This window comes from Serinus canaria, chromosome 3 (assembly GCF_022539315.1).
Source record: "Serinus canaria isolate serCan28SL12 chromosome 3, serCan2020, whole genome shotgun sequence".
NCBI classification, from domain to species: domain Eukaryota; kingdom Metazoa; phylum Chordata; class Aves; order Passeriformes; family Fringillidae; genus Serinus; species Serinus canaria.
In genome coordinates, this window is record NC_066316.1 from 110,628,920 (window position 1) to 110,654,202 (window position 25,283).

General features: G+C 43.3%; 1 protein-coding gene across 1 annotated transcript; it reads left to right on the forward strand.

Moving 5' to 3' along the window:
- The first annotated feature begins 401 nt into the window (after positions 1-401).
- On the forward strand, positions 402-25,283 carry RP1L1 (RP1 like 1). The gene is made up of 7 exons (XM_050971904.1): positions 402-1,040; positions 16,232-16,400; positions 18,376-19,683; positions 20,545-22,992; positions 23,122-23,354; positions 23,562-23,657; positions 24,447-25,283. The coding sequence occupies exons 1-7, from the start codon at positions 402-404 to the stop codon at positions 25,281-25,283; spliced, it is 5,730 nt and encodes a 1,909-aa protein (XP_050827861.1).

Below are 25,283 nucleotides of genomic sequence, written 5' to 3' on the forward strand. Positions count from 1 at the left end.
CACTGGCTCTGATAATTTCAGAGAAAACCTCAAAAATATAAGCAAGGAAGACACAAAACTCCTAAGGACAACAATGCACTTTTTGTGGCTTTTGCTTGGGGTCTGACTCATGCTTTTTGTGGCTCAGGGGTGACTGACATTGACTGGATTCCCACTGGAATCTGCTGGACCAGGAGGGTTTGACTGTGAGGAGCAGGGTTATGGATGCTCTCCCTGCTGTGCTTCCCTGTACCTGCCTGATCCTTGAATTCCTAAGAGTCATTGGTACAATCTGCTCACGATGGAGCTGTTGTGAGGAGCACAAGCCTTGCTCCTACAGCAATCAGGCCCTGATCCTTCCTAACTCAAACAAACCCCACTCTGTTTTTCCTTCTCTTTGTAGTTACCTTTAAGCAAGAGGGATGACTCAGGTGCCTGCTGACTACCTGTCAACCACCAGCTCCTACAACTATGAGCCACCCCTCCCCTCCGTGGCTCGGGCCAGCACCCTCACCAAGGTCCCTCCAGCCAAAAAAATAACCTTCTTCAAGAGTGGAGACCCTCAGTTTGCAGGAGTCAAGATGGCCATCAACCAGCGGAGCTTCAAGAGCTTCAACGCGCTCATGGACGACCTCTCCCATCGGGTCCCGCTGCCCTTCGGGGTCCGGACCATCACCACCCCACGAGGAATACACTGCATCAGTGAGCTGGACCAGCTGGAGGATGGAGGGTGCTACCTGTGCTCCGACAAGAAGTACGTGAAGCCCATCAGCATCACCTCTGGGAGACACAGGCCGGCCCCGCCACGGAACAGCCGCCCCTCCAGCACCATGAGGAGAGTGGCCCAGGAGGGCAAGCTGGAAGATTATTCCACACCTTTCACTCACCATGGCCCTAGAATACCCAAGAAAATCACTCTGGTTAAGAATGGGGAAAGTGGCTTTCGGCGTTCCATCATCCTGAACCGCAGAAATGCCCGGAGTTTCAAGACGCTCCTGGATGAGATCACGGAGATCCTGCAGTTCCCAGTGAAGAAGCTCTACACTATTGATGGGAAGAAGGTAAACATCTCTGGTGCTGGTCAATTGCTCAAACAGGAGTCATCTCGTTCCTTCTGATGTAAATCCTTTAGCTCATGGGTCCAAAAGTTTATCCACCTTACCTTAATCCTTCGGGCTTTGTCACTTTAATCACTTGCCCATTAATTACACAATAGTTTGATGTAGAAGAATCTTGTTCAGCCACTCAAGAACTTCATGCCAAATATTGTTTGGGGTCAATAGGAGGTTTAATGATTTGCAGTCAGATATAAAACCCCTTCTAGTTATAGTGCTTCTCACCTTTTTTTGGGAGGAATGTCCCAGCCCAGGTTCAACTTTTCCATACCTGACCACTGGGAATTCAACAGAATTAGGGTGGCCCTTAGGTATCATCTTATGCTTGCAGAGCTCCCCACAGAACAGGGTCCTGCTCATGATGTGGGATCCTCAACAGAGACAAGATAAGGTAACCAATGATGATAAGATAAAATAAGATGAGATGATGTGGCGGTTTCAGTTCAAAACTGGGCAGAACACAACCATGACAGATGATAAGATAACCAACTAATGCATAAAAAATTAGTGTTTGAGTGGGATCAAGAGACACTTCTCTATTGATGAATTAGTGAATCTGCTGTGGGAGAAATTCTTATAATAAATTCAAGGTGTGGCAATCCCTTCATTGTTCTGTTCCCAAAGGAATTTCTGAACAAATCTGGGATTCTCTTGACTTCTTCTCCATCTCTTTTTAGCTAACTAACCTTTACCTCCATTTTTTGGGAGGGATCTCATGAGTTATCCTGACTTGTCCCTGTCCCTGCAGTGCATGGAGATTCCCAGATCCTTTGCCACTTTTCCCACCTTTACAGGGCTGAATGCCAGCTCCTCAGTGGTAAAAACACAACCACTTGTGGTGTCACTTTCTGAGCCAGGTGGCTGAAATGACCTGGGTTCAAATAGCCCATTATCCAGGAGGGGAAAAAATGCAGGAATATTTTGCAATAAATTCATTTTTACTTGGCACAGGGAGAGGAATGTGCAGTAGGAAGGAGAGAGGGAGGGGATAATTTAAGCCATCCTTCCTGGTGGAAGCCCTGTGTCTTACCACAGAGCTTTTTGCTATTCTTATCAGTCTGGAAAGAGCTTCCAACCGTATCAAATCCTGCTGCCAAGATATTTTATAATCTATGGAAATCTAATTTATTTTGCCATTGATTTCTCCAGTTTTCAAGACCTGGACTCCAGCTCAGTCCAGATGAACATAACAAATTTGTGAACTGATAGCAACTTCCTCTTTTTCACTTTTTGAGAATTTTCACTGATTTCCTACTTCTTAGTACAGTCTTAATGTTCCCCTTGTAATTCCCAAACGAATTCTCCACAATTTTCCTTCTAGTTATTATAAACACCAATATTTTAGGTGGGATATGTGTTAAATATGCACTCTCTAAAAACAATATCTTCAACTCAATGATCTTGGAGGTCTTTTCCAACCTTCCCATGTTTTCCATCAGCAGAAATGTGGTAGTGGGTCAAACACCATCACTTAATCTCTTTGCAGTCCCTTCAGATTCTATTTTTTTAATATGAACATTTTCATTACTGTTTTGTCAACAAGGAGTTGGTTTTTATACCTTAATAATTCTATTTTAACCCCTTTAATTCCTGTGCAGAATATCACAGTGATAGGTGACAAAGGGTCCAACCTCAGCAACATCATCATCTTCCACATAATTAGGAGATATGTGATTATTAATACCTTTCCTGGGAATCTTTTGCAGTTAGTTTTTTGCCATTATTAATTTAATTTTAGCAATTTAGCTCCAGCTTTCAAACTGTTCACTACTGTTAATTTAACATCCATTTCCATTAGGGCTTCCTGTTACTCTAGGCTTGGGTGCAAAGCATTTAAAATACAAAAAATTCACTCTGTCTTGGATTTTCCAATCTTTTTATTTTCACATGGATTCTCTGTTCTTCTTCTAAGTTTTTTTTTTGGTCACATCTCAGCTTCAAGGCCTCTGTTTCTGATACACAATTGGTTGTGTCTGAGTTTTCACCAGGTATAATTGTTTCATTGAGGAGTGAAAATTGTGAATTCAACTCACAATTTTGATCTTTCCAGAAACAATCTCCTTCCATTGGTGCTGGACTTTAATTTTAGCTGCACATCTTGTCTTTATACTTAAATTTGCATTTTCTTTAAAGACAATGGAAAGAAGCTTCCATTCTTCCATGATCATTCAAAGGTATCTGGATGTTTCATATTTCTTGGGTATTTCCTTTTTTCTTGCATTATTCTCCTTGTAGAAATCAAATTCTCTTTAAATAATTGTGTAAACTTCATTTTTCCCAATTGTCGATGTAATTTTTTCCCCCATGACTTAGCACAGAGATCTTTCTGGGAAAGAGGGCTGGGATTAAGTGGAACAGTAACTTTTGATATTTATTCCCATATTTTCACAGATTAGCAGAATAATTCCTAAACAATGCACCTGGACTACTGATGGATTGACTTCATATTTGACTGGCTCAGAATAACAAAATTCACAGCATTTCATAGCAGGTTCACAATGTCTCTTTTTCAGGCAGTTTTTCCTTGAATTCTTGAAAACCAAACACAAAAAAAGGGAAAAGTCTCCTGTCCTACCTGTTAATCAATTTTCCATCAGTGGAAGAGATGTTCATAGACCTCAGAGTGTTTGCTCTTCAATCTCCTTTTGTTTCTTCTGCTGCTGTAATTCCAGATCTAAACTTAAATCCTAAAATGAGTTAAATCACCTCTGTCCAGTGGCTCTGTTTTGATCTGCTCCATTTTAATATTCTTACCATTTTGTAGAGTAAATTTAGGAACACTTTGAAATTACAAATGTTTATGTGGGTATAAACTTAGACACACATGGAACAGGCTGGTTTGGGTTCCTTTCATGGAGTATTGATTTGAGACAGCAGAGAAAAGGGATTTCTTCCTTTTGTAGTCCACAAATTTTTTCAGTGCACCTCTAAGTTTAATTCAATCATAACTCAAAGTTAAATTGTAGAATCTGAAAATTTTAAAGCCCTGATTCCCACAGAACTACATCCAGTTTGGTTCTATTGGGATTTGCATATTTGTATTTTCATTCTAACTCCTGAAGGCTTGAGTGAGAGGAAACCAGTATTTTGAATTCCTAAACATCAAGCAGATTTCCTACTAGGAAATCCTAGTCCTGCTGAAGAAAGTAGGTGTGAAGTGTTTGAACACTGAATTTCATCAGGGCAAATAGCCCATTTTTCCAAATAAACCAAGATTTTTCTTGCCTAGAAATTTGATGACCATGGGACTGGAGAAAAATTTAGTTCAGTTTTAGGTAAGCAAAATCAGTTAAATTTTCAGCAAGAAAAGAAGTGTAACTCATAAAGTTTTTTTTTCAGGTCAGGCCACTCTTTGGTGTTTTCCAGGTGATTAACTGGAAATAATTGGATTACCTGCCCAAACAGAGAAATTTGTTATTTAGGTTAACATTGACACGCAATCAACTGTCCAGGGAAACTGTGCACATTTTCCCACTAAAATATAGACAATTCATTAATTCATCTAAATCTGATTGTCTTATGAGGCATTTGGAACTGGGGGGGCATTTTGCCTTCTGGACCCTCTTTATTAATTATAGAACAAAGGAAGACTGAGACTAGTAAATTAAGCTAGGCCTAAGTTTTCATATACTAGTTGCAAAGTACTACAGATATTTAAATATTGGCACACACAAGTATGGGATTTACATCCATTAGCTGATGAGATGGTTGGAAATCACATATTTCCTAGTTTTTACTGAGAACATCAGTTCTGCACTAAAAAAGAACCAGGTGTGCCGACATCTCACTAAAAAGAATAATTGTAGGTTATCTTCTCCTTCAAATGACCTTTTGACTCCATTCTGGGAAGTTTTTACACCACATAGTGGGTTTTCTTCCTCATGGTCTAAACCACAGGAATGCACCTCTCTTCAGATCCCCTCTGGAGAGGGAAGGATGTCTCTGGGGGCAAAGAGGCAGGGATCACAGAAAGGGCAGAAATCCTCCCAGGCTGTAAGAAATGACGTGTAGGATAATGAGGCAGCGACAGAGGATTTCCCTCACAAATGGCAATTATCCAGGGCCCACCAGCTGAACAGTCATTAAGACTTTGTTAAGTCACAGGAACCCAGCACCATGACTGTGTCCAGGCACAGATGTCCTGATTCCTGAATCACTAGGCCTTCCTTTTACTGGCTGTCCTGAATACAAAAACCAAACCAATACCTTCCTTAAAATCCAACTTTCCTCCTCACATGGTGTTCGAAACCACATTGTGAGATGGCAAATACTCTACATAGCTTATGGCTGCTGGTGGCAATTACCAAGAGCAGCTCCAATGGGATTTATCAGCCCTCAGAAGAGTTTTCCAGGGGATGTGGCCAGTTTTATGTTTGTTGGAGTGAGGCCAAGGCTGAGATTTTTTTTTGTTTGGGCGCACTCAAGGCTGACCGTAAGTTGTTACATTTAATGAGTGAATCTGATCCGGTTTTGTTGTGTGGAAAGGTCGAGTGGAAGACCAGAAAGACTCAATTTATCCTCAGATTCTGCAAGTGAGAACGTTGCAGAAGGAGCACTGTGTGCCACTGAGTTTCCTTGAGGGATCAGAGAATTGCTGTGTGGTTAATCAGGGGAGCAATCACGAGTTAAGGAATGCTTCCTCAGGCACCACAAACTGGGGACTGTAAAGAATTAATTTTTAGAAACTCCTTGGGGTAAGAACCCTCAGTTTTCTTTTGTGTTTTGGTGGAATTTGGCATGGGCTGCACTTAGGGAAGATAAACCATTCTGGGGCAAATCAAGACATCTTTGACCACGTCCCAGTCTTGGAGAAAGACAGAATGGCCCAAATGAAATGAGTCCTTCCCTGATGTATTTTCCCAGTCTCCAGCAACCTGTAGGATAAGACCTTCAGCCCAAAGCAGCACAATGAGCCCTCACAGCTATTCCAGCAGCCAGGAAAGTACCAGAGCACAGACTATGGCACCAAATGGCACCATCTGCGGATAATCACACTTTGCAGCACACAAAATAGGACCTAATTCCCACAGGGGTGGCCACGTTCAAGCCACTTCTTAGAAAAGCTCCCTGGCGTGTGTTAACTCCCAGATCTGCCCAGGAATTGCTTGGGGGAGTGCCAGTTGATCCAGGCTTTAAATGCTCTAAAGACCACTCTAAAAAGCGTGGTAGAGGCAACTCTGTTCCAGTGCCCTGGATCCAGAACTGATTTAATTCAGCAGTAAAGACAGAACTTTTATTTTTAGATGCTACTAGCCAAGCTGGTGGCCTAACTATTATTGCTGAGTAGTTCCTGATAATGACTGTATTTACAGCGACCAAGGGGTGCAAGGCCAGGAAACAGGCTTGTCTGACATATTTCCTGACTCAGATTTACACATCCATAGAGCCATTCCTGGGACATCTGTAGGCTGCCCGCAGGCATCCTCTCGGCCACTCATGTGGCCTTCTACCAAGATCATCTGTCTTAATGACAAGTGTCATCAAGATGCTGATGGAAGTGCAGGAGGAAAACGGGATACATGGAGGCAGATAAGCTGGTTTAAAATGTGGTGTGTATATAAACAGTGGGAGAAGAGAAGTGATAATTTGCCTCTGTGGGATCATTAATTTTCTGGTTGCACGTTGACGTATTTGCTGTGACACTCGGTTTCTATGCTCAGGTATGAAGGATTGCAATGAATTCCAGCCCCTGATCTGGAGCAAACTGTTGTTATCAAGTGAGCTGTGCCACTTTTCCACCCACCACATGTGTGACTCATGGGCTAAAAACAAACCGCAGGTTTCAGGTTCGATATTCTCTGATTCCATGCCAAAACCACAATGACTCCAACGAGATTTACACAAGTGATCTGAAAACCTCAGCAAAACTTTCCATGAACCTCATCCACAAGAAGATTCATATCCAGGTGTGTTCTGTGAACCTTTGAGATGCCCTGAGATCATCTGGCCAGGTGCCTTACAAGGTAGAGTTAAAGGGACCCCGTGTTTAGCGACTTTCTTATCTAACATGCAGCAAATCTGATACTTTCTTATCTACCCTACACCAAATGCAGATGATTCCTTTAGCCTGAGGAGGTTTTGTTCTTTCAGTAATAATGGAGTAAAGTGTAATTGCTTTCTAATCCTTTTGAATTTAATCCAGGGCAAATACATTTCGAATAATATTATTGAATATATGCAATGCTCATGGAATCATGGAACATCCTGAGCTGGAAGGGGCTCCCAAGGATCATGCAGCCCAGCTCCTGGCCTTGCACAGGATATCCCAAAAATCCCACCTTGTGCTTGAGAGTGTTGTCTAAATGTACCTGGAGCCCTGACAGCCTAGATGGTATGACCACTAATATTCCCTAATTTTTCCTAACAGCAATTTAGGAAATTCTACCACTCATTTAACTTGTCCTTATGGACTTCAATTACACAAACAAAAGTTTCTGCCATGCTGTGGGTACCTCCTACAACTATTTTTGGCATTTCTGAGTTTTCCCCAGATCAAATGATTTTGTTTTTAAATGCAAGTGATTTTGAAAAAAAAAGGAATTGAACTTTTTGTAGGTACAATTAGTTTTTTTTTCATCTTAAAAGTACTTTCCATTTTAGAAAGTACTTAGAGTAAAATTACTTCTATACTTACCAACATATAGAAGCTTGGAACTCTGGAGAGATTACAGACAATTAATGAAGAAACAAAACACCCCAGACTTATAAAATGCAGATTTCTCAATGCAACAAAGGGCACAAAAGTGCTTAACAATAATTTAAACTTGATATAAAAATCCTGTGTAGGGTTTTATTTATTAAAAAATGTATTGAGCCAAGAAAAACAGCTCTATGTCAGTAACAGGTAAATTGCTGGGAAAAAGCAGGGTTGTTTAGAAAAAGTTGTGCTACAAAATATTTTATGAGAAATGTGAAGCTTTTCCTGTTGATGGCTCTCTTCATAGTCCAGAAAAGGAGGACTAAATAAAAGTGGACTTCAGGAGAGATAAGATTTGTCAGCATGATCTCTCTATTTATTCCTTTGCTGAGAGTACAAAAAATAGCAGAATTCCACCCTCTCCTGGAAAAACTGTGAATTTTCTGTAAGTACTTTCAGTAGAAATCACTGTTTCTTCAAAGAATTTTCACAGGAAAAACTGTGGGGTTTTTTCATAGGGAAATTAGGTTTTACAAATGCAGACTTGGGAGTCTTTAGCCAGTTAAAGGAGAGGAAAAGACAGGATTTTTACATTTGCATCAATTTTCTTCTTTCTCTTGGGCCTTGAACATGAAATCAAAGGATTCTGCTGCAACTCTTAGCAAGGTCTGGAAGCAGAAGTAAAAACCTTCCCATTTTTCCCATTCATACCATGGACTTTGCAAAATGAGAGAGAAACCTGGACTCAATAACAAAAAAAATACTCAAATAAACCAAAATTTTCAGCTGAATGTGTCTCTCTTTGTGCCCAGAGCTTCTGGAGCCCACAGATTTTACCCACAGTGTTTGTGCTATGAGGCATCCAGGATGGCAAGACCATGGATCAATTCCCTATGGATCTGTGAGCTTGATCCAGGAGGGTTTGTATCCTCAATCCCAGCTCGAGATAATTGGAGCACAACTCTGTTGTTCTTCTCCCACAATTTCCAACTGGAATTCCTGCTCATCCATGATGTAAATATTCTCCATATGCAAGGAGGGAGTTTTGACAACTTCTGGTCATGGGGAAAAGCTTTAACTCCCAAACTGGAACCTTCCCACTGACTCAGCCACCCCAAGGCTGAGCACAAGAACCAAATGTTTCACATTTTTCAAGGCACGTCAATTTTTAAGCTAATCCTGCCCCAGGAGAGGATCAGGGCAGGCTCTTGGGGTGGAGTGGATGTTTCTCTGACTCATCATTTTCAAAGGCTGATGTTGGATGGACCAGATTTAATGAACCCAATGCCAAAGGGGCAGGTGGGGGACTCTGATTTCGGTCAGAAGGTGAAACATCAGCAGTGAAACTTTTCTAGAGAGGCTGTCCTCTCTTCTCAGCTGAGATTTGCACCTTTAACAGCAGTTTGCTCTTTCTCAGGCTGCTTCACAGCTTGAACACTGTCAGACCTAATTTTGAGCTGACAGGGTGGGTGGGGACAGAAAAAGCCATCAAAACTTGCATATAAGGCCAGGGCAATATGGACAGGGGCAGGGCTGCTGGCACTCTTCACACAATCAAAACTTCCAAACTGAACCAGGCTAGAAATCGCTTTTCTTCCCATTTATATCCTCTTCATCTCCTTCTTAAAAACAAGCTTTCTCCATGCCTTTCATTTCCCCATCAATCCTCTTCCCTTCCCCTTTTCCCTTTTCCCATGAGGTGTTTCTCTTCTGCTGCTACCCAAGTGATTCCCAACAGCCACTGATTTTCTGATTGCACTATTTCTCTTGGAATGATGAAAGAGTTGCTCATCCAAAGTAATTTCAGGGCAAACCCAGAATGTTTATTTGATATATGTGCAAAGTGTCACACACAGAGAAAAAGTATCCATGAGTACTCCAGGAGAAGCTGCCAGCAGAGCAATAGCTACACATGATCTTTGCCCTGTGCTTGACTGAGAAAGCAGAGCAGGGAATTATTGCATTTTGCAATATTTTGAATTATTGCATTTTTCCTCTCTCTTTCACATGTTTTACTTGGCTCATTGAGTGCTTCATGGCCTTCCAAAACTCTCATTTTTTCATGCATCTTTATACTGTAGGCAAACCTGAAACCTGGACAGGTCATGTCTGTAAAAATCTAGAAGATGCTGATGTTTGGAGAAATGTTGAAATGGCAAATTATCTTACACTGGTGTATTTCAGCACATGGAGCACTGGATTTACCCATATTCTCATTAAATAAACATCAAATAAAGGTGGCAGTTTGTAATTACAAGAGCCTTGGACACTGGAACCTGTCCTGATTTATGTATCTTTCTTTGATAAAAGAAGGTTTTAGGTTGAACTTTCCAGTACCTGAAGGGAGCCTGCAGGAAAGCTGGAAGGAGACTTTGGACAAGGACATAGAGTGACAGGACACAGGGAATGGCTTCAGACTGACAGAGGGCAGGGATAGATGGGATATTGGGAAGGATTTGTTCCCTGTGAAGGTGGGGGAGGCCCTGGCAAAGGTTACCCAGAGAAGATGTCCTGCCTCTGGATACTTGGAGGTGACCAAGACCAGGTGGGATGGGGCTTGGAGCAAACATGGATGGTGGAAGGTGTCCCTGCCCATGGCAGGGGTAGAACTGCATGATCTGTGAAGCCCCTTCCCACCCAAGCCATTCCATGATTCTGTGTGGATCTGGGGAGCTGATATTTAATTAAGTTTAAGAAACCATGTGAGTTTTGATCTGGGAGATGCAAGGGATGCTGTGTGCTCCCTTCTTGACCAACAATTTGGATGCCACCATTTCCAGAGGATTAGATGAATTTCCATGCAGTATTTCCTCACTCCAAGTTCAGTATTGTCTCTTGTTCTGTTTTCCTCCTGATGACAGGGAAGAGCCTTCCTACCCCTGCTAAAGTTAGAGAAAAGGAGAACAAGTCATGCACTTCCTGATCTCTTCCTCCTCCTTTTCTTCCACTACTTCACTAATTTGTATGTGGGCATGGAGTGGCAACACCCCATGATTCACCTTCTGACCACAGATTACCCAGCCACTCCCCAGAAGAACCACTCTCTAATTCCTCTGGTGCAAAGTCTGGGGAAGGGAAGGGCACATGGGTTCTTTGCATGAATAAAGTGCAAAATTCATTATCGTTAAACCACCATACATCAGTTCAGAGCCTGGATGCCTCCAGATTGGATGTGGCACATCCACAAAACAACGGGGCTGTTCACACCCCAAGGAGGTGTAAATGGGAATGGAAGCAGATGGAAGAGCTCTAGGAAAGGAGGCAGTGAGACAGCACAGGGCATGGACTCAGTCCATAAGCCTGTTCCTCTGTTTTCAGCTTTTCCTGTTTCCCCCATGCACCTCTGCACCCCTTTGGAAGGTGGATTCGTTTATAGATTTGTCCTCTGAACCATGTCTTGCATTATTTCCACATTCTGTCTAAGTCTCAGACGTCTTTGGCTGGCTGGCAGCCAGCAGAGGCAGAGCAGGGGTGTCTCCTTCACTCTGCCTTCATCAGAAACTGATAACTATGCTCAGCTTCTGAGGTGAGCAAGGCTGAGTGGCTTTTCTTTCCCTGGGGTGGCATATTCTCCACAAAAACCAGCTGCTTCTGTATCTTAGAGGTGTTATGTTTGCCTTGACTCTGTGTAGGTATTGATGTCATTTTATCATTAATTGTGTTGCAGTAGCACCTAGAGGTCCTTGCTGAGATCACAGCAGTTGGTGGGTCCTTTACACCAAAATCCATGGAGACAATCCATCCTTAATGGGTAGCAGCCAGGCTGCAAAAAAAGGGGTATTTCAGAAGAGAGGATGTGTTTTCATTTACACTTCACTTGTGGTGACCTTCCCAGTGGAGCTAAATGTCCGTAAATCATTTTTATTGGAAAGAACATCGAGCTTTTTTGAACCAATCCATAAATGCCATGTCCCACTGGGGCAGGGAGTTCCTCTGGTGGGGGATAATGAATCATAAACCATTGGATGGTTTGGGGGACCTTGAAGATCATCTTGTTCCTACCCTCTGCCATGGGCAGGGACACCTTCCACTAGACCAGGCTGCTCTAAGACTCGTCCAGCCTGGGCTCTTGTCCAGATGTTCACTCACAGCATCCATGATCCTCTTGGATCCTGATCCAGACTCTGTGGAGGTTACCAAGTTTCTCTCCATCTATTACAGTGGGACTTGGTTCAGGTTTTACAGTCAGATTGAGAAACTTGATTTAATTTTCAGATATTACACAATAAAACTTTTATGGGAGTTTATTCCAGCCCAACTGGTGTGTCAACTGCTAGAGATTGATCCCATGAATTTTGGTGGATTTTTTTCTCTGATAATCCACAGCCTTAACTGTGACTGAGTTACAGTGAGGGAGCTCCAAAAAGGCTTGAATGGATCCTGAGTGACCCAAAGGAACTCTTTGCTAACCCATCAAACACCTTTATCATCAACCATTATTTCTCTTCCATTTCATTCCTAATTGTTCACTTATGGATTAAAATATTCTTGAAGTTCCCATATTTTGGGACTCAGCTTCTAAATGAAGATGCCTCATTTTCTAACTTTTTGAACGTTGTTGATGTTTCCTGCTGAACTTCCTGGTCTCATATTTATTTTGTATCCTGTCAGCCATCCTCAGGCACATATTGGATACTCTAGAACATCTCAGATATTTCTGTGAATCTACAATTAGTCCACAGAGATGATTGACTATGTCATCAGTGAGAATCAGGCATGTCCAAGGGGGAATGCTGACCTAGATCAGCTGAAATTACCTGTCTCCCAGAAATACTGGCTGCTCTTCACCAAGAAGCCTTGATTGTAGATGATAAGTTACAATCCTGTGTGATTAATTAATGGAGAAATATTAGAGCAGGGCTCTAATATTAGAGCTCTTCTCCATCCCATCTCCTTCAGGTGATCTCCTGATTTTAAGGATTCACAATCCATTGCCTTTGGGTGTATTTTAGCTAAATTGTGATGGGATTTAATACTGTTTTCTCTGAATATCCTAGCATGGCTGCTCAGGAAGCTTGCTGTGGCAGCCTGAGGGGAGTGGGGAATCTGTTTACCAGAAGAATCTGAGGTTTTACTATTTCTTTAAAATCATAGAATTGCATGGGCCTCACCCAGGACACACCGAGTGAGCTGCAAGTTGTTAAAGACCCTGGAGGGGATGTGCTGTTTGGTGGTAATTCAGCACTAGTAAAAGATGTCATATTGATGGCTCTGAAAACAGATCTTCTCTGGAAATCCCAGGCAGTGTGTTGAGAGGATGGGATTCCTTCAGCAGCATGGGAAGGCTCTGTAGGGAGCAGATGGAATGAACTGTTATCCCAGCCCTGCACTGCCCCGAAACAGTGGATGCTGCATTAAATCAATGTGAGAAATGGGGTTTATTTAACCCTCAGAAAACATTCAGTTGTGTTTCAAACTACCAAAATGCTTTTAGCAATGAAGCATGACAAAGATGGATCTCTGGAATTATTAATTCAAAGAGATTAATCTTGCAAGACATTAGGAAGAAAATTTACATTATAGACACAAACACAGTTAAAGGGCTGCTGATGTCAGAAACACTCCATACTACAAATACAGAGTATTTGAAGTGACATAACACAAGTGTATTCCATATAAAAGAATGTATAAATTCCCTAACTCAGCTGGCTGAGCTCCATGGATCCCTGACTCTCTGTCATTGGCACCATCTATTTTCTGCACACACAGCACAGCATGATGAGTGTGATTGAAATATCTACACCCAGACATGGAACCACTTGAGAAAATGTGGGCAAAAATAGCTTTCACTGAAAAAAATGTCCTTTATAAATAGAACAGTTCATAAACTTAGTGGGGCTTGAAAGACATATTCTTTTACTTTAGGGGCAGAACATGTTTCCTGTCTATTTTTCTTTTTTTCCCTCTCCTCTTTTTACTTTTTTCTTTCTTCTTTTTTATCCTCATTTATTTTTCCTACTTGTATAAGATCAGGGGGAAAGAGAACAGAAAAGTAAAGGAAATTACCAGAATTTCCTTTAAATTAATAAAGAAAGAAATTACCAGAATTTCCATTAACAGATGGTAAAAATATACTCAAAATATTTGATTTATTAAATTCTAGGCTTACTATAAACTTCTAAAGTGAGCTAAAATGTATTTTCATTAAGATAATTTCATAATCTTTGTATAAAGATTTTTTTTAGTAGTAGATAGGCCAGAAGTGGAGTGAACAGAGGCACACTGAGATTTGTAAGCTATTTTTCTGTGCCATGATACCCATCATATGAATTTGGCAGTTTCGTTGCTTTGCAGAATTTAATGGAAGTTTAAGTGAGAAAAGCTCTCTTATTTTAGGTTTCATAGCAAACTGGATGGACCTAAAACACAGGCACTGTTATAACACAAGCAGAAAATAAAAATTAATGGGAAGACAAAGGGCTTTTTACTTTATTCCCTCTAAAAAGTTAGTGCCGTATGTTTTACTGTAAGAAATGTTTTCAGAAGTGATTAACTGGATCCAGGATCTTCTTCCATTTATCTCTGTCTTGCTCTTCCACCCTCCACACATTTATTTGCACCAGATCCAGCGCCAATCCCTTTGTGCCTCCCACAGTCCTGATGGGACATCTTGGAAAACCCCAGGAGCATTTCACAAACTGAGGGCTTGGGCTCTGGAGGGGCCCTGGTTCTTCATTCCTTGGCTGTAACAATATTTAGAGGCCAAGGTCTTTCCTTTAAACACTGTTATTTCAGGCACATGTGGCAACTGCAGAACTGTCATCGCTGCCCCTCTGAGATTCCTTATCTTGGTTCTCATTAAGGGGATGATGATTAAGTGACAGGGTGAGGTCAGGGTGCATCTTGATAAGCCCAACACCAGTGCTGGTTTGGTAACCCCTGGTATGGTTACCTCTTGTTGAAGTCTTCCCTGTGCTCTAGAGATGTTCTCCTGAAGTAGCAGGCTGAGGAGGAAGGGGCATCCCACGATGTGGAGATGCACAAAGCTGCCAGGAATTGGCCACTCTAAAGTCCTCTCATGTGGTGGTGCTCACAGGGGTCCCAGGACGAGAGAAGAGACGAGGATCTGACTCCGTGTTTCAGATGCCTTGATTTATTATTTTATGATATTATTATATTATAGCCATACTAAAAGATTAGAAGAAAGGGTTTCATCAGAAGGCGTGCAAAGGAAAGAAAAAAGAATGGAATGATAAAAAAAGCTTGTGACTCTCAGACAGTCTGAGATAGCTGGACTGTGATTGGCCATTAATTAGAAACAACCAACATGGACCAATCAAAGATCCACCTGTTGCATTCCACAGCAGCAGATAATTATTTTTTACATTTTGTTTCTGAGGCCTCTTGGCTTCTCAGGAGAAAAAATCCTAAGGAAAGGATTTTTCATAAAATGTGTCTGTGACACTCTCAGACAGCAAGAGAGACTTCTCCTTCTTTTGAAAGACATCAAGTATTTTACCTGAGAGCTCAACTTCCTTCTTCCAAATGAGAGGCTGCAGAAACAAGATGGAAGATGGGTGCAGGATCTGTCTGCCCAGTGCTTCCACAGGACTTATTCCTGTTCTTTAAGAGAGACAAATGTATTTGTGGGTAAAAGCTGGATGGGGATCTGAAAAACTTCATTCAGATGAAGATGTCCCTGCTTATGGTAGGGGCTTGGACTGGATGGCATTTTAAAAAGTCCTTTCCAACTCAAACTTTTCTAGGATGATACAGTTCCATGAGAAGTGACTCGTGAAGGACTTGGTGTGTGATCCAGGAACAGGTCGTGTGGTGAGGAGCAAGGGTGCAAACCTGAGTTCTCATGGAGGAACAAAGATTCCTTCACAGACACTTTGTCCAGCTCTGAGGCAATACTTGGGGTTATAACTGAAGTAGTATTTGAGGGAATATTAAGGGAAGTCACAATTCTTGTCCCTCTTCCTGAAATGGATCAGCTAAGGGACAAAATGAAATGTAGCATTTTTCAGGTAATAAAAGCTGCCCCGTGCAGGAATTAGAAGAATTTAAAGGTTATAATTCTTTGTAAAACAAACTGAAACACCTCCAGTTTCACCCTTTTCCTTACTACTACATGAAATATGCCCAAATTTTTCCAGAATATGTGAAATCTTGTATAATACATAATAAATTAGATATATCCTCCATTAGGCAATCTCTCCCAGACCTTCCCTATCTTAAGAAATCTGATAAAAACATAGCAGAGCTTCTGTTTCAATGGAGGAATTCACCAACCAGCTTGGTAGACCCCAAAGTTCTCCAGAACCACATTTTTTTCATTGAATCACAGAATATCCTAAGCTGAAAAGGACCTACAAGGGCCATCAAGTCCAACTCTTGGCCTCCACAGGAAAGCCCCCAAAAACAACATTGCATGCTTGAGACCGTTATCCAAACACTCTTTTATTTAGGTGACAACTCACTGTAGGTTGATTGCAGGTCAAAGACCCAAATTCTCGTGTCTGGGCTCATGGCGCTCCCCTTGCTGCTCCCTTTGCAGATCGACAGCATGCAGGCCCTGCTCCACTGCCCCAACGTGCTGGTGTGCGTCGGACGGGAGCCCTTCAAACCTGTATCCATGGAGAATCTGAGGAAACACTCGGTGGAGAAGCTGCCCAACCTGCCTCCCCGCTCCAACAATGGCAACAATGTCAACGAGAACAATGAAAGTAAGAAAACCTCGGGGCCGTGTCGCGCAGTCGTACCCGGGGCCGCGTCCCACAGCCTGGGGACTGCAGGTCCCTATTGTGCTGCCCCAACGCACAGATTTCATGTGGAAAATGCACTTCCCTCTCCCTGCCTCCCAGGCCTTTCCATCCTCCCCTTCTTTTTCTCTGGTTTCCTTCTAGGATTTCCTCCCTACGCCCCCTAGTCTTTCTTTTACATGCTCCCCATGTCTGGCTGACTTCCCTTCCTCTTTCATATCTCTGGGTCTCCTTTTCCTTCCAGAACTCCCTCCTTTCCTGTGTCTGTCCACCCAGACTCTGAAGATTTCCCACGAATCTTCTATCCCATCGTTGTCTGTCCTATCATACCTTCCCTCCTGCATTTTCCTGCACCAGGACCAGAGGATGCCCAGGTTCTGCCAGCAGGAGACTCAGTTTCTCCTGCAGGTTACAGCTGGCCTTTTGGAAACAAAGTGTGTTTTTATGGAAAGATTATATTCAGGAAGGAGTATGTTATGGATTAATCAGGATTATATTTTTTTGGCACCCCATCATGAGTTATCTAAGGTCACAGGTAATTAAACCAGCCAACCTCAATAGCCTGGGAAAAGAAACTTCCCAATTCCAAAGGGCAATTAATCTCACCTGTATTAAGGATTTATTGTAGGATGAAATTAGGTGTGCCCTGGAGGTGTGTTTCTCTCCATTGTCAATACCAGGAGCTTGGAAAGATTCATTTGTGTGTTGCCAACAAGTTGTAGAAACTCAAGAACAGAGGCATCCTGCACTCACTGTCCAAGACATAAAAAATTGGAGGAAAATGTGGGAATAAACTGGAGCTTTGCCCATCAAGAGACTGAGCAAATCCATCAGTTCAGTCATTAGGATGGTCAGAGAAGAGCTATTTACTGTGATTTGGATGTGCTCCTGTTCAGCACTTCCTTCCTAAAATCCCCTCCAATCAGCTGCAAATCCATATGCCCATGGAGGCACAGGATTGTCTGGATAAATGTACAAGGAAATGTTGGACAAACACATATTTTAAATAAGACAGATTAATGTCTTGCAAGACAGCCTGATAGCAACATATTCTGCTTGAAATGAAGGGACCTAAACAAACCTATGCAGATCACTGCACGGGCCATAAAGACGTTATTCCAATTGCAATTCCTAAATTCCCTTATTCTCACTGATTTCTTCTACAACTCCCACCATTTCTCTTTGTAATTATCACCAGATTACAATTCCTTTTATAATTGTTCTTTATGTTTTCAAAAGAATTATAATTACTCTTAGTGGCACATCCCTGCAGGGACTGAGTGTTGCTCTGGTGTACATGGCCACACATTTCCTGGAATACGAGTGGAGAAGTGAATGCCACACAATAAATCTGTGAAAGAGGGTCACTTCTCCATGTATTCTTTCCCTGGTTAAATAAGAAGAATGAAATCTTTCCCAGTTAAATAAAGGAATATTTGCAACATGAAAAAATGCCCCAAACTCAGAGACTAATTTGCTCTATATATTTTTTTATTTTTCTAATTTTACTTCCTGACATGCACTTAATAAAACAAACTGTTTGTGCTTCAATTTATTTTTTAAAACAAAGTTAAGGTGTAAAAGATTTTTTTACAGATTATTAATTGAAAACTTAACATTTAACAAAGAAATTGGACTAAATTATCTCCAGAGATCCCCTCCAACCTTAACTATTATATGATTAATGGACATGACTTAGTCAAAGAGAAATTTTCAAAATATATAAATTGGCATAGGCTTGGCTTTAATAGAATAACATCAGGATTCACTAGTTTGAGGGTTTGACTTACATATTTTCTGTCATATTTATGTGAGTTAACATCTTTCTCCATCTTTCTTTTCTTCACTCCAGTGAACTTCGGACTGAAAGCCAAAAAAAGCGTTATCCATCCACGGTCAGCATCCAGCAACAGGTCAATGAGATTTTCCTTGTCATCAGAAAAGTCATACCCCAACGGCCTCGCAGCCTCTCCAGACAACGGGGGTCCCTTCTCCAATGGCTGCTCTCACTCAAAAGCTGGGGACCTGGTCCAGTCCCTGGTCAATGATGACATCGAGAAGCGGGTCCATGTGAACAAGGATGGGAGCTTGTCCGTGGAGATGAAGGTCCGCTTCCGCTTGCTCAATGACGAGACTTTGCAGTGGTCCACCCAGATCAAAAAGTCCAACCTGATGAACCAGCTGCCTTGTGAAGAGTCAGGAGTGGAGGAGGACAGCGGAGCAGATCCTCTACAGAAAATGAACCCAGAAGCCAGCTCGGAGGCAGATGATTCCCTATATCCCTGTGATATCGATTCCTACATGTCCAGACTTGAGGAATCAGAATATGACGAGGCCCACTGTCACAGCTGTGGAAAGAAACACCAGGACTATGACATTTGGAAGAACCCCATGCACATGTCCCAGAGGGAAGAGCCCAGCGTGCGAAGCACCTGGCACACGCGGTCGTCGTGCTCCAGCACATCTTCCCGGAGGAGAGTAGTCCACAAAAAAATGACATCCGTGGATAGCATCCACACCACATCCAGTGAGGAATTCTCTGAGCACATTGTGCGAGAGTCCTCATCCTACTCAGAGACTATAAAGAACAGGGTGGCGTATAGATCTGTTAAAAAGTGTGTGTGCCGAAGTGATTTATCCACCGGTGCTTCCAATGGGGAAGAACAGCAGGAATACACTCGGACAAGCACAGGAAACAGCCAGAGGCCTTCATCCTTGGGCTTGATGTCACATTCAAGCTGTGAAAACAACCTGGATACTCAAGACAGCCCTGAAGACCAGGAGATCACCAAAATCATTTCACAAAATGAGGATGCAAATTGTTTCGAAGCTTCCTCTGTGAAGTGCTTGAAGGATGACCCAGAAGAGGTTGAAAGCAGCAGAGTTGGGAGTGTCATGTCCCGGTCATCCCTGCAGTCCAGGCAGAGCAAGAAGAACGTGTGTGAGGAAGTGAGCAGCGTGGGCAGGAGCATGTCTTCGTCAAGCCTTCAGAAGGCAAACCAGGGAGACAACAGCCAGTGCTCCACCCCTGCCAACAGCGTGCACAGCAAGTCCAGTAACTGCACCACACCAAAAGAAAAGGCTGAGCAGGGTGACACCTCTGATGACAACCCAGTGCTGTCCTCTTTCTCCAGTGAGTCCTGCCCCAAGAAAGAGGCTGAAGAGGTGGAAGCAGAGCAGGAAGAAAGTGAAGTCAATGAAGTCAGCTCAGTGTCAGCAAAAACAAAGCCAAGCCAATCCATCAGGGGTGAGAGCAGTGAAGGGGAACGATGCTCTACACAAGGAACCCACCGTTCCAAGGCTAGCGACAGGAACAGCAAGAAAAGTGGCAGTGATGAGAACGTTCCATGCAGTGTCTCTTGTTCTTCCAGAGGGTCCAAAAAGAGCAAACGCAGCCACGTTCATTTGGATGCACAGTCTGAAATATCTGTGTCTTCACTTGAATCCACTCAGAATAAAAAGAATTCCCTACATGCAGATGATGCAAGATCAGGCAGCAGGGCATCAATTTACTCCAAAAGCTCATGTGAAATCAAGAAAAAATCTGCTGGAGACTCCTTGTCTCATAAGTCAGGATCTCTTCACTCAAACATTTCATTTACCAGTGAACCAGAGGCAGTTGCAGGTCCTGCTGACGAAGAGAGCTCAAAAAGTACTGCCAATGGCTGCAGTGAATGTTCAAAAAGCTCAAAGAAGAGAAGCCATAAAGAAGAAAACAGCAAGCCATCATCCCTCTGCTCAAGTGTTTCAAGTCCTAATGGAAAATCTGGAAAGGGCCATGCCAAGATTAGTTCTGAACCCTCTTCTTCAAAACAGGGAAGCATGAGTGGGAGTGTATGTTCAAAAGTTGAGGATGGAATTAGGAATGGAAAACCCACAAGTAGTTCCTCAAGAGTCTCTTCAAAGTCAGAAGTAAAAGATAAATGCTTGTTGACCCAGATATCCCAGGAAACTGATGATAGGTGTTCACAATCAAACATGTCTCTGTCTTCAAAATCAAGACAGATGAACACAAAAAATCTTCGTGTGAAGGTGGCAAACTCCAGCCGGGCATCGGCGTCGGAGACTATGTCAGTGTGTAGTCTGCAATGCCCTGCCCCACCAAAAGGGAAGCCAAAGAGAAAAAATATACGTTCGACCATGTTGAAGAATTCCTCCATCAGCAGCATCGGCACCGAGTCCGTGCTGACCGCAGGAAGAGAGCAGAAAGAAATTGTGGATTCCTCCAAAGCAACTTCCTACGGCTCTAAATCCGCTGCAACCGAAGGAAATGGTCAGAATAATAAAGAGATTGATGATACTTGCAACAAAAAAACAGAGGAAGAGGTAAAAGATGCAGGTGTTCAGGAGGGAGGAGGTGATTTAATGCCATCAGCTCTACCAAATGCATCTCCAGAAGAAGTTGTGAAAGAGTGGCTCAGGAAAATCCCTTCGGAAACATTGCTTATGAAGTATGAAATGGAGGATGATGGAGAAGAGGAACATGCAGAGTCGACCACTGAGGTATCACACTGTACAAATGCTGAGGAAGCCCCAGAGGAGGAAAAAGCTGAGGAAAAGAATGAGGAGGAGGAGGAGGCTGAAAAGGATGAAGCAAAGGTTGAAGACAAGGATGAAGCAAAGGATGAAGGGGAAGAAGAGAAAGAAGAAGACACAGCTGTTGTTGAAGAGGCTGAAGAATGTGTGAACCAGGAAGAAATCTCTGAGGTTGCACCTGAAGCTGCTGAAGCTGAGCAGGCAGAATGCAACAAGTCAGTTACATCCAGCCAAAATAACAACAAGAGAGACCTGCCAACCTCTGTCCAGACATCTGTCCAGATCATGAAGGCCTTGCTCAGTTCAAAGCACGAGACCAAATTTGACCGATCAAATAGTTTGCCTGAAGTGTCCCCCACAATGGGGAGGAAACTGAGTAACTCCGCCAACATTTTGATTACTTGTCTTGCCAGCCTCCAGCTCCTTGATGAAGAGTCAGAGGATCCATCAGAAAACTCAAAACATTTGAATAAGTCAAGGTACACGGAGCTGCTGAATATTTTCCAAGCTCTGTGGTTTGGATGCACAGCTGAAAGGAGCAGCCCAAGCTCAGGCCAAGAGGCAAGCAAGGTGGCAAAGCCAGTGTCTGGGTCTAAAGCCCCAAAATCCATGGACCACGCCTTCACTCCCATGTCCTCCTCTGGGGTTGATGTTTGCAGTTGCTCTGGTGGCTCAGGAGAAGAGTGCACAGCTGGTGCCGCGTTGGCGGCACAGAAAACCACGGAATGCAAATCAGCCGAGCAAATGGAAAATGAAGAGACTGGCACAGAACTGACTGAGGTCGAGGAGCAAAGTAAAGAGGAAGAGCAGCAATCCCGCCCTTCCACAGCCTGCTCAGAGGCAAAAGGTGAGGAAAAGGCAGAGTCTGCTAGAGAGGAGTCTGTAATCCAGGAGGAAGAAGAGAATAAGGAGGATCAGGGCAGTAACTGTGAGCATGGTCAGGAGGAAGGGGGAGAAAATGAAAATGAAGAAGAAAACAAATTAGCTGAAACTGGAGAACAAGAAGAAGCTGAAGCTGTGAATGATGAACTCCCACAAGAAAACCCTGAAGAAGAAGCTGACCAGCCAGAGACAACTGGTGATGCCAATGTTGGTGATGCTGATGTTGGGACGGAGCTGAAAGAGGAGTTGCAAGAGCAGCCCCAAGAAGAGTCTCCAAATGACCCCGAGCCCACAGTCGATACATCCACCAGTGTGGGCACATCCCTTGTCCAGCAAAACTCCGTGGATCCAGACCCAACCTGGGTCCTGAGACTACTCAAGAAAATTGAGAAGGAGTTCATGGCTCACTATGTCAATGCCATGAACGAGTTTAAAGTCAGGTGGAACCTGCAGGACAACCAGCAGATGGATGCAATGATACTGGAGCTGAAGGAGGAAGTGAGTAAAAGGATACAAAAGAGCATAGAGAAGGAGTTGAGGAAGATCAAAAGCAGGGCTGGAAGGAGGATGCCGAGACCTCCAGAGGGGCCACCCACACACGAGTCCAAATTCCAAACCGAGCAGAGGAGATGGAGACTGCAAACTATGCATAAAAAGTCCCTCTTTGGGGACAAGAATGATGCCCAGATGAGGCTGGAGGAGACATCAGACTTATCATTCGACGCAGATAATGACTTTAACCTCAGTGCAGCTTTGGAGGACAGCATTAGCAAACAATCCAGTGAAGAGGAATACTGTCCATGTGACTCCTGTGTGAGGAAAAAAATGGCTTCCAGGCCTGCCAGAGCCCCTGTGGTGGCCACCAATGCCCCAGTCATGAAAGCCTTTGATCTGCAGAAAATCCTGAGGCTGAAGAAAGATGGCAATGAGGAAGCCATCATTGCAGAAACAGCCCAGGATACCAAAACACTTCCCAACGGTTCTGTGGAAGAAGGGGCAGAAAATGAGGAGAAGGATGAGGAGCAACCTCAGGCAGGTGAAACAGAAGCAGAGGAAGAAGAAGGAAAAGAGCCAGAATTAGATGAAGATGATGGTGCAACATTGAATGGAGATGGAGAAGAACCTGAAGTAGCAGAAAGTCAAAACACTGAGATGGAGGATGAGACCAAAACTGAGGAAACCAAAGAAGAAGAAGAAGAAGCAGAAGAAGGAGGGGAAGAAACAAAAGAAGGAGAAGAAGAAGAGGAAGCAAAAGAGGGGGAGGAAGAGAAAGAGGAAGAAGAAATGGCCAAGGCTGAAGAGGAGGAGGAAATAAAAAAGGAGGAGGGTGAAACTAAAGAAGAAGATGAGGAAGTAAAAGGAGAAGAAGCAGAGGAAAGTAAGGAGGAAGAGGAACAAAATCAGGAGGAAGAGAAGGAAGAAGAAGTAGAGGGTGTGAATGAGGAGGAAGAAACAAAGGAGGAGGAAGGGAAGGAGGAAGATGAAGAAGGAAAGGAAGAAGAAGAAGGGAAAGAGGAAGAAGCAAAAGAGGAGGAGGAAGCCAAAGAGGAGGAGGAAGCCAAAGAGGAGGAGGAAGAAGAAACCAAAGAGGAGGAGGAGGAAGAGGAGGAAGCAAAAGAGGAGGAAGAAGCAAAAGAGGAGGGGGAAGAAGAAAAGGAGGAAGAGGAAGAAGCAGAAGAGGAGGAGGAAGAAGGGAAGGAAGAAGAGGAAGAAACAAAAGAGGAGGAGGAAGGAAAGGAAGAAGATGAAGAAGCCAAAGAGGATGGGGAAGAAGCAAAAGAGGAAGAGGAGGATGAGGAAGCAAAAGAAGAGGAAGAGGAAGGGAAGGAGGAAGAAGAAGAAATGAAAGAAGAGGAAGAAGCCAAAGAAGGAGAGGAAGAAGCTAAAGAGGAGGACGAGGAAGGGAAGGAGGAGGAGGAAGAAGCCAAAGATGAGGAGGAAGCAAAAGAAGAGGAGGAAGAAGTGGAAGAAGAAGAAGCAAAAGAGGAAGAGGAAGAAGCCAAAGAGGAGGAGGAGGAAGAAGGGAAGGAGGAGGAGGAAGAAGCAAAAGAAGAGGAGGAGGAAGGAAAGGAAGAAGAGGAAGAAACCAAAGATGAGGAAGAAGGGAAGGAGGAAGAGGAAGAAGCCAAAGAGGAGGAGGAAGGGAAGGAGGAAGACGAAGAAGACAAAGAGGAGGAGGAAGGGAAGGAGGAGGAGGAAGGGAAGGAGGAAGAGGAAGAAGCCAAAGAGGAGGAGGAAGAAGTAAAGGAGGAAGAGGGAGAAGCAAAAGAAGAGGATGAGGAGGAAGGAATGGAAGAAGAAGCGAAAGAGGAGGAAGATGTGAAAGAGGAGGAAGAAGAAGAGGAAGAAGAGCAAGAAGAGGAAGAAACAAAAGAGGAGGAAGGGAAGGAGGAAGAGGAAGAAGGAACAAAGGAAGATGAGGAAGCAAAGGAAGATGAAGGTCAAACAAAAGAGGAGCAGGAAGTGGAAGAGGAAGAAAACCAAAAAGAAGAAGAGGAAGAAGAAGCAAAAGAGGAAGAAGAGGGAGAAAAAGAGGAAGAAGAAACAAAGGAGGAAGAGGAGAAGGAAGAAAAAGAGGAAGAAGAAGAACAGGAAGAAGAAGCAGCTCAAAATGAAGAACAAGAAGCTGGAGAAAAGTCAGAAGGTGAAAATGAAGCTGAAGAAACAGAGGAGCCAGAGGATGAGGAAGTTGTGGCTGATGATGAGGCAGAGACATCAGAATGCAGAGAAGATGCTGAGGGCTCTGGAACTGACAACAATCCTGAAGGAGATGCTGTGGAAGAAAATGAAGAAGCTGAGCAAGATGAAGCTGAGGCAGAAGAAGATGCAAAACCAGAGTCAGGGGATGAGGCTGAGGAGAAAAGCAGTGAAAGAGGTGAGAATCCTGATGAGGAACCCACCTGTGATGACCCCGACAATGCACACAAAAAACACGAAGACCAAGGCAACAACAAAGTTCCTGAGAAAGCCTCAAAGACCAAAGGCAAGAGAACCAACAAAAGGTTAGAGACTCTGAAAAAATCCACAGCCTTTTCTTGTTATTCCTCTGTTGGAAACTTCTCACAACAATCCCAGAAGGGGTCTGATGATGAAGAGGAAAGAATAGATGAAGAGGAAGGAGCAGTTGAGGAGGAAGGAATAGCTGAAGAGGAAGTAGTTGAAGAGGAATGCAAAGGTGATGAAAACCCCACTAGTGACCACCCAAATGGAGAGATTCGAAGTGATGAGAGCTCCAAACCCTCTCAGATGTATCCTGACAGTGAGGAAGAAGAGGACAAAGAATCTTCAGGTTCTGATCCTGTGGGATTTGAGGAGCAGCCAGATGCTGAAGGTGCAGATCCAAAGGAGACTGAAAACACTGAGGAAGTTCAGGCTACTAAAAAGAAAGAAAACTCTGATGAAATTGACCAGGATGACCTGGACTTCTAG

What these genes read in the sequence shown, in the direction of transcription:
- RP1L1 (XM_050971904.1), top strand. Translation starts at nt 402, where the DNA reads ATGACTCAGGTGCCTGCTGACTACCTGTCAACCACCAGCTCCTACAAC. An exon ending in ACACTATTGATGGGAAGAAG is followed by an intron (nt 1,041 to 16,231) that starts GTAAACATCTCT and finishes CTCCCTTTGCAG; the next exon opens with ATCGACAGCATGCAGGCCCT. An exon ending in GCCAAGCCAATCCATCAGGG is followed by an intron (nt 19,684 to 20,544) that starts GTGAGAGCAGTG and finishes CCCCACCAAAAG; the next exon opens with GGAAGCCAAAGAGAAAAAAT.